General features: G+C 53.8%; 1 protein-coding gene across 6 annotated transcripts; it reads left to right on the plus strand.

The window, feature by feature from the left end:
• Nucleotides 1-1,238: 1,238 nt before the first annotated feature.
• On the plus strand, nucleotides 1,239-17,430 carry Per1 (period circadian regulator 1). Of its 6 annotated transcripts, none has more exons than XM_029557536.1 (23): nucleotides 1,239-1,357; nucleotides 6,808-7,212; nucleotides 7,326-7,424; nucleotides 7,517-7,671; nucleotides 7,936-8,057; nucleotides 8,149-8,350; nucleotides 8,501-8,552; nucleotides 8,679-8,821; nucleotides 9,205-9,283; nucleotides 9,360-9,466; nucleotides 9,641-9,794; nucleotides 9,886-9,994; nucleotides 10,084-10,215; nucleotides 11,081-11,186; nucleotides 11,293-11,452; nucleotides 11,566-11,696; nucleotides 11,913-12,092; nucleotides 12,887-13,129; nucleotides 14,151-14,761; nucleotides 15,209-15,395; nucleotides 15,586-15,775; nucleotides 16,056-16,206; nucleotides 16,557-17,430. In XM_029557536.1, the coding sequence occupies exons 2-23, from the start codon at nucleotides 6,938-6,940 to the stop codon at nucleotides 16,833-16,835; spliced, it is 3,867 nt and encodes a 1,288-aa protein (XP_029413396.1). In that variant the 5' UTR covers nucleotides 1,239-1,357; nucleotides 6,808-6,937; the 3' UTR covers nucleotides 16,836-17,430. The 6 variants fall into 6 exon arrangements, with proteins under 6 accessions (XP_029413396.1, XP_029413397.1, XP_029413395.1 ...); XM_029557537.1 differs by lacking the exon at nucleotides 1,239-1,357 and adding an exon at nucleotides 2,590-2,682; XM_029557535.1 differs by lacking the exon at nucleotides 1,239-1,357 and adding an exon at nucleotides 5,259-5,368.
• The last annotated feature ends 124 nt before the right edge of the window (nucleotides 17,431-17,554 follow it).

Raw genomic sequence — 17,554 nt, forward strand, 5'->3', positions numbered from 1 at the left:
GCGCCAGCCTGGTCAATATTTTGAGCTCAGGTCAGTAGGCCTGCATAGTGAGATCCTGTCTTTAAATAAAAAACAAAACCAAAAAACGGGCTGGGTGTGGTGGCACACACCTTTGATCCCAGCACTTGGGAGGCAGAGGCAGGTGGATCTCTGAGATTGAGGTCAGCCTGGTCTACATAGTGAGTTCCAAGCCAGCTGGGGCTATAGGAACACCCTGTTTCAAAAAAAAAAAAAAAAAACAAACAAGCAAAAACAGCCTGCTATAGAGGTAACTTTGGAAATAGATTTTCAGACTCTTTTATTGAAGATTGTTTTAGAGACTCTAAGGCGGGGCACAGATGGTCCTGTAATTAGCAATAGTCTATTCTAACTTCCACCTTTAGGGAGAACGTATTATATGCTAGAGGTTTTGCATTTCGTCTCCTTAATTCCTTCTAGGTTTAAGGTTTCGATAGGTCCTAAGACACACCTTCATGGTGTCAGAGGCCTCGATTCAAATGTTAGCTCCAGTATTGACTAGTATATTAATTCCGACAGATTATGTAACCTCTCTGGATCTCAAGTCTCTTGGGAGGGTGTGGGTCCCTGAAGCAGCCTTCTTGCAGTTTACAAGAAGCTCCTGGCCGAGCCAGAAAACAATTTCAACTTATTTTCACCAATGTGATGCGATCTAAAGGGAGCTTCACACTAATACCCAGACGTTCTAGCTTTGGGGATCATCAGACATAGGACTGGGGCCAACAAGAGAGCTCTAGTCATGCGTGGGTCTCTGCACTAAGTATCCATCCCCACTACGCCATCGCTTGTCACTTCTGCGCCTGCGTACAGGTCACGCTCTATGCGCCTGCGCAAACTCTGCAGTCTTGGGTGTCGTCAAGGAAAATCCCCAGCTTCTGAGTAAACAAGTTGCCGTGTGAGGCCTCCTGCACGTGTCCTCTACATATCCTAGCCCTCTCAGCCTATGAGAAAGTTTTTAGGGCAGGGCTGGAATTTGCGTCACCGATTTGAGCAGGGCGGGGTTGTTCCCATAGCCAGTAAAAACTCCAGGAGTGGGTGAGAGGCGTGGCTTCCGGTTAGATTTCCAATCAACGCCTTAGGGCACCCCCTCCCTCACGTGGATCTATCACTGCCGGTTGTCATGCCGACCAATGGGAAGATGACAGCGGCCCGAGGTGCCAATGGAGGCTTTGCAGGGGCCGGTCAACTGCACGGGGCGCAAGGCATGGGTCGGTGCCTTTAAGCCAATAAGCTTGGGGGGCGTGGCACCACGGGCGGTGGGCGGGGCTGGAAATCCTGTGGGGCAGCTACCCAGCGTCGCCAGAAGTTAAGAAATTTGGTTTCTACAGTGCTCCGAGCGGTGAGTGCTCCCGGGGGCGAGGGGGAGCTGAGGGGAAGTCGGAATGGGCTTTTCCGGGGAGGTGTGTTGGGCAAGAAGGAGTGTTAATGGCGTAGTGTAGGGGGGACCATGCAAATATGTCACCGCTGCAGTGGGAGATCTTGATGGTCTTGATGGTTGTGAAGCAAGGGACCAAGAACTCTAACAGCTGTAGGGGGACAAGGATGGGCGTTACCAGACTTGCTCTAGATCTGATTGCTCGGCGCGGGGGGTCCTCAGAAGCCCCCCCCCCCAGCGACCTGAGGAACCCAAAGCTCCTTTGACGAGACCCATGAAAGCGGGTTAAGGTTTGGGTAGATGCCTTAAGCATCTTAGTAAAGGTTCAGGTAGAGACAGAGATTTTGAGGCTGGAGAGAAGCCCTGTCAGAACAGGTGGGGAGGGGTACCGAAGAGTTGGCATGGTGATTTGAGAAAGGTTGGTGTGCTGATTTGTATGACCCAGAATCTGTCTCATCGTGGCTATGGGTTTCTCGTGTGCAAAGGGTAAAACTGGGGTTCCAGCTCAGAGACATCCTTGGAAACAGAGATGGGCTAGCTAAATGTTGAGTTCTGAGTAGGAGATAAAGTAGGGGTTTGTGCAGATTGGCTGCCCACTTGTCTTCTTGAGCTGCTGGAGGTGAACCAAGAGGTTGTGGTATTCTACACATTCAGGCCTGTGATAAAGTGGTCTTGGGTAAGGTAGGAGAATGAAGCCCCAAGAAATCATTGGGGCTGCAGGCTTCTAGAATGATCTCAAGGGCTTTGTGAGTAGTGGGAAAATGAGCCATGATGGTAAGTGTGTGTGGAGTACAAACAATGCCTTGCGATCAGGCTGAAGGGGGAGAAGGAATAGGATGGAGCCTGTGTTTCAGGTACCAAACTTAGAATCAGCTGGATATCTGAGTGGTCCTGGCTTACCAGTGCTGGAATGCAGCTTAGAAGTTTGGTAAGAATCCAAAAAGACAAGATGTCACTAGAACTTGAACTCTGGGCTCCATTTGTTAGGAGGCTGAAAACATGTTTATGTGGCAGACAATTTAGGAAAATTTAGTAACTTCCAAGTCTTAGTTGTCCCTCATGAAAGAAAGGTAATATCCATCTCACAGGGTTGTTGGGGGGTTAAATAAGAATATATGTATTTAAGCACTTGGGAGGCAGAGGCAGGTGGATGGCCAGCTGGGGTTAAATGAAGACCCTGTCTCAAAAAGACAAAAAGAAGAAAAGAAGAAGAAGAAGAAGAAGAAGAAGAAGAAGAAGAGAAGAATAAGAAGGAGAAGAAGAAGAAATGTATTTAGCACAATACTTGGGTATGTATAGCTTAAAAGATAGGGTAACAAATCAATAGTAACAGAGTCAGGGATGTGAATGTTGTGGCTGGGAACTAGTCTCATTCTCATGTTTTTCTGCAAGTTTTGATGACTCCTCATTTCTCTCTTCCTGATTTCTGGCCTTCAGGCACCAATCCAAACTCCATCAAATTCCATGTATCCCTCCCCAAGATCTGGGCCCCAGACTGGGGCTACTTGCCCTGTCCCAGTTTGATTTCCTCATCCGAAACCCATTCTTCTCCCTGTCCCTCCTCCTACTCATTCTCTGCTGTTATAGTAACAAGAAATTCCACCTCTGAAGGGGGCCTCTGGGAAGGAGCAAAGGTGCGAGCTCCCTCTCAGAACCTGGGCCTCCAATTTGCCCGCCCTGGCTCTTTGGTACCGGGCCAACAGCTGTGTACAGTTTGGTTTGGGGGAAAGCCAATGCCAGCAGCTGTAAGACCCAGCTAAAGGGCGGGCAGATGCGGTTCCCGAAAAAGGGCCAGGCATGGGGGCGGAGGAGGGGGACCCCTTCCTCCTAACCCTCTCTCCAGGAATCCCTGGCTTTGGGACAGGATGGCAGTCGTTCGTTTGGGGGAGGCGCCAAGGCTGAGTGCATGTCCTGGGCCACCAGCCAAGAGAACACGATGTTCCCTAGTGCGCTGGCCGACGCCCTCTGGGCCTGGCCGCCTCCCAAACCGCTGCCTCTTCAGCAGCCTCCCTGCCCCACATTCCCTGGCTGCATGGCTCCGCCTCCTTCCTCCGCTTTGACGTCACCACAGTCTCCCACCCCCTCTCCTCCATTGACGGCAGCGGAGCCTGGTTTCTGTGGGGACCGTGAGACCGGACAACCTGGGCCTTGGGAGCAGGTGGGGACTGCTAGAGTGCCGAAACCTTTTGTGTCAATGACAGATCTGGAGGTGGAGGTGGGCAAGCGATGACTGCTTGGGTCAAAGGAATCACACCTAAATCCTTCAGAGCTGTGCAAGGGGAAAAGGCTCTGAAAGAAAAGGAGAGGACCGCGCCACATTATGAGGGGGCAGAGGAGCAGGATCATTTTCAAGGAGAGGAGGCTGAGAATCCGGGCTCCTGTGTCTTTTGTTTTCTGTGTTTTCCTGTTTTTCTGGGTTATTTTATAACATTTCTATGGCCCAGCTTCTCCACAGAGCCCAGCCCCTTACCTCCTCCTGAGGGAAACACCATTGTTTAGGAAAGCTTCAGCCACGTGACAGTAAGGGGTGTGCACTTACAGCTGATTATGTCAGCAGCTGCAAGGTGGCCTTTTCTCTTCACCCACATTTCCAGGGTGCCCTGAGAGACTACTCAGTGCAGAACTGGATGGAAGGGCTGTGTCACTACACTCCTGCACCGACATTGGCACATTATGCCCCCAATCAAGTCCCTGTTTTCTTTTTAGGACTCAGTGCTGGACTTTAAAAAGTTGTCATTTGTAGCCTCTCTCTCCTGAGGCCCCTTCTCCCTTACCTATTCTTATTAGAAACAAAGTCATGTTCACTAATGACCTACTAGGTGTCAAGTCCTGTCCTGAGAATATGGCAAAGGAATCAGATTAATGCCGAGTTCCAGAATCTTAGCTTTCTCCCTTTTTTTTTTTTTGTCTTTTTGAGACAGGGCCTCCCTATAGCCCCAGCTGGCCTGGACACAGTATGGAGACCAGGCTGGCCTTGAACTTACAGAGATTCCCCTGCCTCTGCCTCCCAAGTGCTGGGATTAAATTGTGTGTCACCACACCCGGTGGCTTTCTCTTTTCTAAGCAGCAGAAATATAAAGCCCTTGCCACCCACCTTTCTATGTCTAGGGCCTCAGCTGTCTTCCTGGCTGTACCTTTTGTAGCCCTGGCTTCCTAGCTCCCACTTTGGGGGCAGCCCTAATTGTGGGTGGCTGCATCCTCTGCAGAGAAGCATCAGTATTCACCAAGTAGGCTGTCTGGAGACCTTTTCTCTGATTGGCCATAGAAGCACCTGCTATTGTTTCCTTTCACAGTTGCCATTGGCCCTCTCTGCCCCCATCCATTGTCTGCATCCTCCCATCACCCACTCACCCCTTAACGACACGTGGACTCTTAATTGTCCTTCTAGGATCTTAAGTATCAGAGGAATGAGTTTGATTCATTATAAGGTTGGGGAAATGCCACTCTAGGTACCCCCCATCCCCGTGTCCCCTCCTCCGTGTCCCCTCCATGTCGTGTCCACCCCCCCTCCGTCTTTCAGGTACCAGACATTTCATTCACTTGCTCCAGCTCCAGTGTCTGCAGGAGAGCTGGTCAGTACAGGAAGTAGCTATCTCTTGAGCACCCACTGTGGCCCAGACATTTTCCCTGAAGAGGGGCAGTGTCAGTCCCCTCACTTCCCTTTCATTATTCGAGGCATCCTGAGCCCATTGGCTGGCTGAGCTGTGTCTGAGGCCCTTCAGCCCAGCACCAGCACCCAAGTCCACGTGCACTGATGTGTGTGACACAGCCCTGACCTCAGTGGGGATCAGTAGCCAATCAGGTACCAGGGAAAGAGCCCTAGCCAGTCAGGGGCGGGGCCTGCGGCTCCGCGGGCCGAAGGCCAATGAGGGGCAGTGCCTGGCATTATGCAACCCGCCTCCCTGCCTCCGGAGCTTCTTGGTTGTGGGCTGGAACGGCAGCAGGCAGGCGGCTGGAGGGCGCTCAAACGGCCAGGTAGGGATCTCCGCAGCCACCCCAGGGCCAAACTCTACCCCCAAGCTTGGCCGCGCCACCACTTCCAACCTAATGGGCCACTTTCAGCTCTGGCGCTCAACAAACCAATAATCCACCTTTCTTGTCGCTGTTCACCCCTTCCCTGTCCCTAGGGACCTGGTTGTTCAACTTAACCCTTCACCCCTTGTCTGTACTCCTTAGTGACTCACCTTTGGTCCTGCTCTGCCCCTCCGTCCCAGCCATCTCAGGCTCTACAGCCCACCATTAGCGGGCCTGTCCCTATCCCCTTATCGTCGTCACTCAGGGGTCCTCAGGTTTGCCACGGCACCCGGACCCTTTGAGGCTTTCAGCACTCCCCGCCTTCCTCCCTCCACTTCTTGGCCTCACGCCGGTCGTGATGTCAGCCGCTTTGAGCTGGAACATCCCGTTCCCGGCGCTGGTTCCTGCTGTTGGCCACAGCCTTCCCTTTTCTCCAGGCGCTGAGAAAATGCTAGGGATGGGGGTGTGGTTAGACAGGGAGTAGAGGAAGAACTCTATGCTAGTTATTGGGCATGTCCTACCTAAGGTTTTGGATGCGGGTGGTACGGTTAACTAGAGAAGTAGGGGACTAGGGAAGAATCCAGGGTCCTTATCTATGGCATGTGCTGGCTTCAGTCCCGGTGGTTGAGAGGAGGCAGAGGCCAGAGAAAGAAAAAGCAGTGTCTTGACTAGAATGACCAGGTGAGAGCTGGGGGCTTTTGCCGGGAGAGCAGAGGTGGTGTATTTCGTCTTTGGGAGGCTAGAACCAGCTCCCGGAATCCCTATAGTTCGCCCCTCTTCGCACCGCCGTCTGGGTCCCGGGGATGTGTTAGGACGGACGATCCACTGGATAGGCCAGCCAGTGTGGGAGTGGGTCGTTCTCCCACTTCCTCAGGGGACTCGCTCCCGCCCTTCCGTGGTCCCTCCAGCAACCGCTGAGCTCAGTGACTGACGTCGGTTTCCCTGGCGACCGCAGCAGTAGCGGAAGCCTGTGGTGCGTCCCCCCCCCCAACCGCGTGCACGTCTCGTCAGCGCGCATGTGCAGCGGGGGTGGTACCGCCCCCAGATAAATTTAGCCCGGAAGCCTAAATATAGGAGGCGCTCCGCTCACCCTCTGCTCCGTGGCCTCAGAGTCCCAGGCCAAGTGGGGCCTGATGGGAATTTGGGGATGGGAAACCTGGGAGCCTTGACCCACAGCGGTAGTCTGTTGCTCAGGCTGTACCCATGCCACACTGGTAGGGGGCGTGAGAGAAGGCCCAAGAGAGCTCCCTTCCTACCTGCGATATCCTTACAGAGACAGGAAACAGAGCTTACCTTAGCGCTCTGTTGCAAACCCCAGGCCCAGCAGTGTGGAACAGGGCTAAGTGTAGCTAGCAGGTGCTCAGCTTTTTCTAAACCTTCCTCTTGCTTTCTCCTCCTAGGTGCTGTGACTGAATTTGTCAGCCCTCAGACAGCCGTCCTACCTCCTTCAGCCAGGCCTCAAGGCCCCTTTGTGCACGTGTGGTGGCCTCTTTACCTTCCCTGTTTTGTTGTCTTCCTTATGGCCCAGACATGAGTGGCCCCCTAGAAGGGGCTGATGGGGGAGGAGACCCTAGGCCCGGAGAATCTTTTTGTTCTGGAGGAGTCCCATCCCCTGGGGCCCCCCAGCACCGGTCTTGTCCAGGTCCCAGCCTGGCTGATGACACCGATGCAAACAGCAATGGCTCAAGTGGTAATGAGTCAAACGGGCATGAGTCCAGGGGTGCATCTCAGCGGAGCTCTCATAGCTCCTCCTCTGGCAATGGCAAGGACTCGGCCTTACTGGAGACCACTGAGAGCAGCAAGAGGTGTGTGCGTGTGCATGCTATGGGCTGTGGGAGTGGTCTTGTAAGGTGAGCTAGGTGATAGCCCATGCTGTTGATCTCCTGACCCTCATCTTGAGCTGTTCCTTCTTTTCTAGCACAAACTCTCAGAGCCCATCCCCACCCAGCAGTTCCATTGCCTATAGCCTCCTGAGTGCCAGCTCAGAGCAAGACAATCCATCTACCAGTGGTTGCAGGTGTGTGGGATGAGGGCTGTGGGTGGTCTGGGGCCTGGGGCCACACTTTGGGGCTAATGTCTTTACCCTTTCATCTCCTATGGGCCCTGCAGTAGTGAACAGTCAGCTCGAGCCAGGACCCAGAAGGAACTCATGACTGCACTTCGGGAGCTCAAGCTTCGGCTGCCACCAGGGCATCGGGGCAAGGGCCGCTCTGGGACCCTGGCCACACTCCAGTATGCCCTGGCCTGTGTCAAGCAGGTTCAAGGTGAGTGATACTTCCTGGGAGGGAATAGCCAGTATTTGGGCTATTGTAATGGTCATTCACCGGGCGTGGTGGTGTATGCCTTTAATCCCAGCACTTGGGAGGCAGAGGCAGGTGGATCTCTGTGAGTCTGAGGCCAGGTTGGTCTACATAGTGAGTTCCAGGTCAGCTGGGGCTACAGGGAGATCATCCTGTCTCAAAAAGACCAAAAAAAAAAAAAAGATCATTCTTCTTACTGAATGTGGCACGAACACCCTTACCCTGCAGCCAACCAGGAATATTACCAGCAGTGGAGTCTGGAAGAGGGTGAGCCTTGTGCCATGGACATGTCTACCTATACCCTGGAGGAATTGGAGCATATCACATCTGAGTACACTCTTCGTAACCAGGTCAGTTGCAGCCTTGGTCCTCTGTTTTAATACACCTTCATCCCCACTCCTACAGTGCCTGAATCTTCTTTTGCTTTTGCTCTCCTTATAGGATACCTTCTCGGTGGCTGTCTCTTTCCTGACAGGCCGAATCGTCTATATTTCTGAGCAGGCAGGTGTCCTGCTGCGTTGCAAGCGGGATGTGTTTCGGGGTGCCCGCTTCTCAGAACTCCTAGCTCCCCAGGATGTGGGCGTCTTCTATGGCTCCACTGCACCATCTCGCCTGCCCACTTGGGGCACAGGGACCTCTGCAGGTACAGTGCCCACATGCTCGTGGAGAGGACTGAGCAGCCTAGGAAGCCTGCTGCTCTGTGCAGCATATGCCCAAGTTTTCACTCATTGGGCTCTTCTCAGCCAAGGAAAGGAATGGGGTCTGTGCTTACTGTCATTCTCATTTGTCTTAGGTTCGGGCCTCAAGGACTTTACCCAGGAGAAGTCTGTCTTCTGTCGAATCAGGTGGGTGGGGGAGTAGGAACAGGCCTCTCCCACCCATACTCTATCTCTGTTGTATGGGCTGTGACTGAGGTGGGGTTTGGGCAACTTTCCATTGAAAGTCTCTGATATTCCTCTCTCCCCTGCCAGAGGAGGTCCTGACCGGGATCCAGGGCCTCGATACCATCCATTCCGTCTAACTCCATACGTGACCAAGATTCGAGTCTCAGATGGGGCCCCTGCACAGCCGTGTTGCCTACTCATTGCAGAGCGTATCCACTCAGGTTATGAAGGTAGATAGGCTAAGGCCCTGGCCTGGGGGATGATGGGAGGAAGGATTTCCCCCTAGGCTGGGGTGAGATTTAGGATGGGACTCTGGGAGGTGCCAGCTGAGCCCTTAGGATTCTGGACAAGGAGAAAGTTTTATAAAGAAGAAGGCTCTGGCCCTACTTTGAGGTAGGGTTGGATAAGAGCACTGAGTTGTGGCAAGTGAAAAATACTTTGGTGATTTTCAGTGTCATTTCTGGTGTGAGGCACTAGATAACTCAGGCCCTTTATGGGCCATAAGGCCAGGGCTGAACTGGGAGGAGGAATGCCAGACAGACAGACCCTAGGCAGAGAAGAGAGCTGAGGAACTGGACCATTATGGATGAAACCTGCATGTTCTGTACTCTAGCTCCCCGGATCCCCCCTGACAAGAGGATCTTCACCACGAGGCACACACCCAGTTGCCTCTTCCAGGACGTGGATGAAAGGTAAAGTCAGGACCTGGAAGAAAGTGGGTAGCTAAAGCTGAGGCCATGGTCTCTCTGACATCTACTTTCATTACAGAGCTGCCCCGTTGCTGGGCTACCTACCCCAGGACCTCCTGGGGGCCCCAGTACTCCTGTTTCTGCATCCTGAGGATCGACCCCTCATGCTGGCCATCCATAAGAAGAGTAAGTTCTTACCCTGCTCTCTCTTCCTGTTGTCCTGAGGGCTTTATAGCTGTCCTCATGGTCCTCATGGTGGCGCCTCTCAATGCCTTTATCTCCTAGATGTCCATGGGTAGCCCTCCACCTTACTCAGCTTTTCCTCCCATTGATTCCCACCTTTTATCCTGCTCCTACTAGTCCTGCAGCTGGCGGGCCAGCCCTTTGACCACTCCCCCATCCGCTTCTGTGCCCGTAATGGGGAGTATGTCACCATGGACACTAGCTGGGCTGGCTTTGTGCACCCTTGGAGCCGCAAGGTGGCTTTTGTGTTGGGCCGCCATAAAGTGCGCACGTAAGTAGGCCATGTCCCTGAGCTGGCATTGGGGATGGGGCAGTGTGGCAGGACTAGGCACAGGGCTATACCCACTCTTATCACCCTGCAGGGCACCCCTCAATGAGGACGTCTTCACTCCCCCAGCCCCAAGCCCAGCCCTGTCCCTGGACTCTGACATCCAGGAGCTCTCAGAGCAGATCCACCGGCTGCTGTTGCAGGTGAGAGTTAAGGAGGGACTTGGGACTGAAGAAGTGGTCAGGAAGCAGACTATAGGCATCTAACCAAACTATCCTCCTCCCTGCTTCAGCCTGTACACAGCTCCAGCCCCACAGGGCTCTGTGGAATTGGTCCTCTGATGTCTCCACGTCCTCTACACAGCCCTGGCTCCTCCAGTGATAGCAATGGGGGTGATGCCGAGGGCCCTGGGCCTCCCGCTCCAGTGAGTAACTTTTGTCCATATCACTTTTCTCATCTATTCTCCTGGGAATCAGCATTGTCCACTTCAGAGAGCTTTGCCCCTTCCCTTTCTTTTTTAAAAAAAATATTTTATTTATGGGGCTGGAGAGATGGCTCAGCAGTTAAGAACACTGGCTGTTCTTGCAGAAGACCTGGGTTCGAATCCCGGCACTCACATGGCAGCTAACAACTGTCCGTAACTCCAGTTCCAGGGGATGACAGCCTCTTCTGTCCTCTGTGGGCATTGCATGATACGGGTGCACTTACCTACATGCAGGCAATACATACACGTAAAACAAAAATGTTTTATTTATGCTGGGCGTGGTGGTGCATGCCTTTGGTCCCAGCACTCGGGAGGCAGAGGCAGGTGGATCTCTGTGAGTTCAAAGCCACACTGGTCTGTATATAGTCAGTTCCAGGCCAGCTGGGGCTATAGGGAGATCCTGTCTCAAAAAGACACACACACACACACACACACACACACACACACACACACACATATATGTAATTTACTTTATTTTATGCATATAAGTGTATTGCCTGATGTCTGTAAGCACACCTGTGTGGTACAATGTCCGCCGAGGTCAGAAGAGGGCATCAGATCCCTTGGAACTGGAGTTGTTAGCCATCATGTGGGTGCTGGGAACCAAACCCGGGTCTTCTGCAAGAATAACCAGTGCTCTTAACTACTTAGCCATCTCTCCAGTCCCTCTTCTCTTTCTTTTTGGCCTTTTCCTTGTGTACTTCCACCTAGGCCTCCAGGCCTTCTTACTGATGCTTGTCTTATTGTGCCCTTGGTCCCTGGCACTGGCCACCCTAGTGATACCTAGTGCTTTGCTGTCCCACAGGTGACTTTCCAGCAGATCTGTAAGGACGTGCATCTGGTGAAGCACCAGGGGCAGCAGCTCTTCATTGAGTCTAGGGCCAGGCCTCCACCCCGGCCCCGCCTCCTTGGTAAGTTGATTAACACCTTGAAGCAGGGATGAGGAGTTAAGGCCTGAGGAGCCCATGACCCTCATTCCAACCCATTTACCTTTTTCTCTCCTTGCTCCATGTACAGGCAAGGCCAAAGGTCTTCCCTGCCAGTCCCTAGACCCAGAGCTGGAGGTGGTCCCTATGCCCAACCAAGCCCCATTAGCCTTGGCTCCCGAGGAGGCAGAGAGGAAGGAAGCCTCCAGTTGTTCCTACCAGCAGATCAACTGCCTGGACAGCATCCTTAGGTAAGACCTGATAAGCATCTTTGCCCTTGGCCCTGCCTGTGCCCCACCCCAGGCTCTGCCTTTGCCCCACCCCCAGGCCCTGCCCTTAAACCCTTTGCTCCATCCATTTCCAGGTACTTAGAGAGCTGCAACATCCCCAGCACAACCAAGCGTAAATGTGCCTCCTCCTCTTCCTGTACTGCTTCCTCTGCCTCTGATGATGACAAGCAGAGGACAGGTCCGGTCCCTGTTGGGGCTAAGAAAGGTGAAGACTCAGTGTATGCCTGGCTCCCATTGCCCTTCCCAGCCTGGTAGCCCTGGGTCTGTACACTTCTGCCTTGGGGGCTCCCACCTGGCTCTTCCCTGCCCTCCTCCCCTGCCTCCTGATCTCCAGGTTTCCCCTAACTAGACAATCCCTCCCCACCCTTCTTCTGACCTTCCAGGGGTCAGGGGTGGTAACTGGTGCCATCTCTCCGCACAGATCCGTCGTCAACAGTGCTGTCTGGGGAGGGGGCCACTCCTCGGAAGGAGCCAGTGGTGGGAGGCACCCTGAGCCCTCTCACCCTGGCCAATAAGGCAGAGAGCGTAGTGTCCATCACCAGTCAGTGTAGCTTCAGCTCCACCATCGTCCATGTGGGAGACAAGAAGCCCCCGGAGTCGGGTATGGGCATGGAGCAAGGGGGGCAGTGACTGGGCCCCACTTGGTCCCTCAGCCAGAGCTCCCTCCTGCCCACCTTTCTCTTCCTCCCGCCAGTGGAGAGGAGACCTCCCTCCTAGCTTGGGGCTCCTGTTGCTCCTGGCTGTATACCCTATCAACCTCTGCTGCTTGCCCCTCCTCCTTTCTGCTCCCTGTATTCTTCCTGTCAGTTGAAACATAAAAGTCTGGGGTGTAAGGGGGTGGCTAACCCTGAAGTGCTGACCATAGAGGGTCCAAGGCAAGGAATAGTGAAGACTCCTAAAAAGTCTTTGGGTAGACCTTAAAAATGTGTGAAGGCCAGGTGTGGTGGCACACTTCTTTAATCCCAGCACTTGAAAGGCAGAGGCAGGTGGATCTCTGTGAGTTCGAGGCCAGCCTCGTCTACATAGCAAGTTCCAGGCCAGCTGGGGCTACAGGGAGAACCTGTCTCAAAAAGACAAAGGAAGAAAAAATGTGAAGCGCAAGATATGGGCTTCCCTTACAAGGAGACTTATGAAGGCGTTACCCCAGGGGATTCCTTGCAGGATACTGACCACTAGTGGAGACAGAGTATTCTCTTTCTTTCCAGGACAGCTTTGCATGGAAAGAAAAGTTCAGGTCCAGCCCTTGGAAAGGAGGTGGCCTTGTACATATGGTGTCCAAGGCTTGGCCCTGGGGCAGAGTTAGGGTTGGCTGAACTGTTAAGGGAGGGGTATGATGTGGATGTGTTGACCCCTGAGATGATTCTGATGACCTTTTCCCCATCTTACCTTCCTCAGACATCATCATGATGGAGGACCTGCCTGGCCTAGCCCCTGGCCCAGTCCCTAGTCCGGCCCCCAGCCCCACAGTAGCCCCTGACCCAGCCCCAGATGCTTATCGCCCAGTGGGCCTCACCAAGGCCGTGCTATCCCTGCACACACAGAAGGAAGAGCAAGCTTTCCTCAGCCGCTTCAAAGACCTTGGCAGGCTTCGTGGACTTGACAGCTCTTCTGCCACCCCCTCAGCCCCTGGTGAGCGAGGTAGCCACCTGGGGCTTCGCTGAGCTGCCTTCTGTGCATAGCCAGCCTGGAGCAAACTGTTGAGGGGGGTAGTAATATGGTGGTGCAGGAGATGTTCCTTACTGGGGACTTAGGCTGGTGCTGTCTTCACCATCAGGGCCCTGTTTGGGGACAGGCTTCTCGATAGCCTCTACTAGGCCAGGGTTCCAGGCTGCAAATAGAGCTTCGAAGGAAGCTGGGGGACTGGGGAGACAGGCAGGCACAAGTGCTCACTTCCAGGTAAGCTACTTCAGTCCTGGCCTGGGGGCAAAGGCAGAAACTGTGCCTACCTGGGACCAAGTATCTATCACTGATGGTGATCTGCAAAGATTCTGGGCCAATCTTGGGTGGGATTGGGCTTCAAGGGTAAATGGAAAGAGGGCCCTTCAGATACCAGGACAGCTGCAGGATTCAGGAGTCTGGCCTGGTTTTTCCTGCCTACCACTTTGTGCCATTGTGAGTTAGGCAGAGCACAGGCTCAACGGGCAGAACAAGTATCCATGCTGGCATAGCCTGAGGGATTTTGGCAGATGACTGAAGCCACCTTCCTGTTCATCCATGAACCCATTCTGCCTCTTCCTGTCTGCCAGTGTGCCTCTGTTTTGCAAACCCCTAGCTTGACCCTTATGTAACCTTGCCTTTCCCTGGCTCCTTTCACAATAACCCCCCCGCTCCTGTGATTCTTCCCCAAAAGTTCCCCTACTTCCTATCTCCTCTATTTCTTGCGTGTGGGCTGAACCGCAATTTTTTTTTTTTTTTTTTTTTGAGACAGGGTCTCCCTGTAGCCCCAGCTGTTCTGGAACTCACTATGTAGACCAGGCTGGCCTTGAACTCACAGAGATCCGCCTGCCTCTGCTGGGACTACAGGCATGTGCCACCACGCCCAGCAATGAGCAGCAATCTTTGCGTGCCCACTTCCTCTCAGTGTGTCAGGGCAGCGGAGGTGGCAGGGACACTGACTCTCCAGGCCAAGGCCCTTGCTAATCCTGGTCTCTCCTCACAGGCTGCCATCATGGCCCCGTGCCTCCTGGCCGCCGACACCACTGCCGATCTAAAGCCAAGCGTTCACGCCATCACCACACCCCCCGGGCTGAAGCTCCCTGCTGTGTCTCCCACCCTTCACCTGTGCCCCCTTCTGGCCCCTGGCCCCCTCCACCATCTACTACCCCCTTCCCAGCAGTGGTCCAACCTTACCCTCTCCCAGTGTTCTCTGCTCGGGGAGGCCCCCAGCCTCTTCCTCCTGCCCCTACACCTATGCCCCCTGCCACTTTCCCTACCCCCCTGGTGACCCCAATGGTGGCCTTGGTGCTTCCTAACTATCTATTCCCTACCCCACCTAGCTATCCATATGGGTTATCTCAGGCCCCTGTTGAGGAACCCCCAACTCCTGCTTCCCACTCACCTTCTCCATCCTTACCCCCACTGACCCCGAGCCCCCCTCATCACCCAGACTCCCCCCTGTTCAACTCAAGATGCAGTTCCCCACTCCAGCTCAATCTGCTACAGCTTGAGGAATCCCCCCGCACTGAAGGGGGTGCTGTTGCAGGAGGCCCTGGGAGTAGTGCTGGGCCCCCACCTCCCACTGAGGAGGCTGCTGAGCCAGAGGCCAGACTGGTAAGCACTGATCTCCTTTGTCCCCCTGCCAGTTCACCCAGCCCTCAGCCCTTGTCCCTCTTCTGCCTGGTTGCTTTTTCCTGGGCTGGTGTCTCAGCTTCCTGAAGATGGTATGGGTGGGAGACCCTAGCTGAATTTCTGAATGAAACAGAAATTAACTGCCTCCTCTGTGAAGGGACAGTCCTGCCTGACAGGTGGTGAGGACTTTCCAGTAGCTTCTCAGAATGGATCTGCCACTTGGAAAGGGTCCAACATTATATCCCAGTTCATTAGCTCTCTCCTCTCAGCTTGGCCTTGTGTCATGGAGCAAGGAGCAGAGATCTCTTGGGTTGGATGTGCCTCCTCTTCCACTCCCCTCAATAGTGGAAGCAGTTGAAGCCAAGGTGGTGACTCATTAACCCCTTCCTGTCCCCCTCCACTCTTCTCCTCCTCCACCTCCTCCTCCAGGTGGAGGTAACTGAATCCTCCAATCAGGATGCACTTTCAGGCTCCAGTGACCTGCTGGAGCTACTGCTGCAAGAGGATTCTCGCTCTGGCACGGGCTCTGCAGCCTCAGGCTCCCTGGGCTCTGGCTTGGGCTCCGGGTCTGGTTCAGGCTCCCACGAGGGGGGCAGCACCTCAGCCAGCATCACTCGTGAGTGCTTACCCCCCAGTACTTCTCAGGGTAGGACAATATGGGGAGGTGGGAAGCCAAGCCCCAACTTGACTTAGCTTACAAAAGCCAGTGTGCTGGATACATGGCCTTTGAGGGTAGCCTGCTAAGACTTCTCAGGATGGATATGCCAGCCAGCCTGACTCCAGTGGCCTGCCCTTCCCCTCCACAGGCAGCAGTCAAAGCAGCCACACGAGCAAATATTTTGGCAGCATCGACTCTTCAGAGGCTGAGGCTGGGGCTGTTCAAGCCAGGACTGAGCCTGGGGACCAGGTTATTAAGTATGTGCTTCAGGATCCCATCTGGCTGCTCATGGCCAATGCTGACCAGCATGTCATGATGACCTACCAGGTGCCATCCAGGTGAGGAGTTTTAGAGGCCTCCTCGTCTTCCCTTTCAGAGTAGCAGAGAGAACAGCCTACCTTCACTGCTTAGCTAACTTGGAGGTGCCCATTGTAGAGTGACCCCTATTCCTTGGGGCCCTCTCTTGTAGTTCTCAGGCTAAGAGCAGGTTTCCTGGAAGCCTCCTTGGGTTTAGGGAGGGAACATAGGACAGTAGGTGAGGAATCGTGGTTGAATGTGGGTGAATGCCAGCCTCATTGGTGTTGGCCCTGGATCTCAGTCTCTACCTTCTTCTTGCAGGGACAGAGCCTCTGTGCTAAAGCAGGACCGGGAGCGACTCCGGACCATGCAGAAGCAGCAGCCACGGTTCTCAGAGGACCAGCGGCGGGAACTGGGTGCTGTGCACTCCTGGGTCCGGAAGGGCCAGCTGCCTCAGGCCCTTGATGTGATGGTGAGAAAAGTCTGGGAAAACGGAGGGATTGGGGTAGGATATGTTGAGCTCAAGTTCAAGGGCTATAGGACTAAAGACTGATCTTAGTGTCCTTGGATTGTTAATTCTGAAGGTTGCTAATCCTACTAAATTTGCTGCTGGATTATGTAATAGTAAACTACACTAGTTTCTACACAACTTTTCTGGCCTATTCTTCTGTCCCATAGTGGGGTCTCACTAGAGCACTTTCCAGCCTTGTTGGAATGTGGGAGTACATTTTAAGAATTGCTGTTGAGTTAGGGATGGGATGTTGGGCTGGCGAAAGCCCAGTTCCCTGTCTGACTCATTCATATCCCCTTTTTCTGTCCAAGGCTTGTGTGGACTGCAGTAGCAGTATCCAAGATCCTGGCCACTCTGATGACCCACTCTTCTCAGAACTGGATGGACTTGGGCTGGAGCCCATGGAAGAGGGTGGAGGCGAAGGTGGTGGTGGTGGTGGTGGTGGTGGTGAGGGTGAGGGTGGTGAGGAGGCCCAGGCCCATATTGGGGTTAAGGTCTCAAGCTCCCAGGACTCTGCCATGGATGAAGAAGAACAAGGTGGGAGCTCATCTAGTCCAGCGTTACCTGCCACAGAAAATGGTACCAGCTAGACTCCATTTTGGGGCCACTTGTGGCAGTCCATGAGAGGCTTCCTTTTTGACCATCTTGTGGTTCTCAGGACTCAAGATGTGGCTGGACCAACTAGTAGGAAACTGCCCCAGCTTCTCCCAGTATAGGGGGCTGGACCCCCATCGCCAGCCCAGGATCCAGGCAATGTCTCTAGCTTCTTAGCAGAGGGTGGAAGTTTTCAGTCCAGCCTGGAAGATTGTCACTTCCTACCCTAGTGAGGAGACCTTTTCCTCCTTTGGGTAAGGTTGCTGACAAGCTGTGGTCTTTCCAAATCCCAGCTGAGCCTGAGTCCCAGTCCAAGGGTTGGGGCTGCACTTATTTATTGGGGGAGACAGCTCACTCTCCCACCTCCTCTCCAGATGGGACGAGGGGAGCCTGGGGCCCAAGTGGGACCCAGGGGTTTTGAACCCCTAGCTGCTCCAGGGTGGGGGAAGTTGGTGGACCATGGAGTCCCTGGTGCTGCCCCTCAGGTGGGATCCAGGCGTTCTCAGCTCTACCCTCTACCAATGGCATTTGTGTTTTTGATATTGTGTCTGTTATTTTTTTAATACAAAAAGAAAGAAGGGAAAAAAAACACAAGACTTCGTGGAATGAAATTGGGAACTTGAGTGAGGGGAGTGGCCCTTGGGAGGACTGTGAGGGTGGGAGGTTACATCCCTGAAAAACACTATTCCTCTTCCCTCCACATTCCTGCCTCTTA

This window comes from Nannospalax galili, unplaced genomic scaffold (assembly GCF_000622305.1).
Source record: "Nannospalax galili isolate Female #2095 unplaced genomic scaffold, S.galili_v1.0 scaffold146, whole genome shotgun sequence".
Lineage (NCBI taxonomy): Eukaryota > Metazoa > Chordata > Mammalia > Rodentia > Spalacidae > Nannospalax > Nannospalax galili.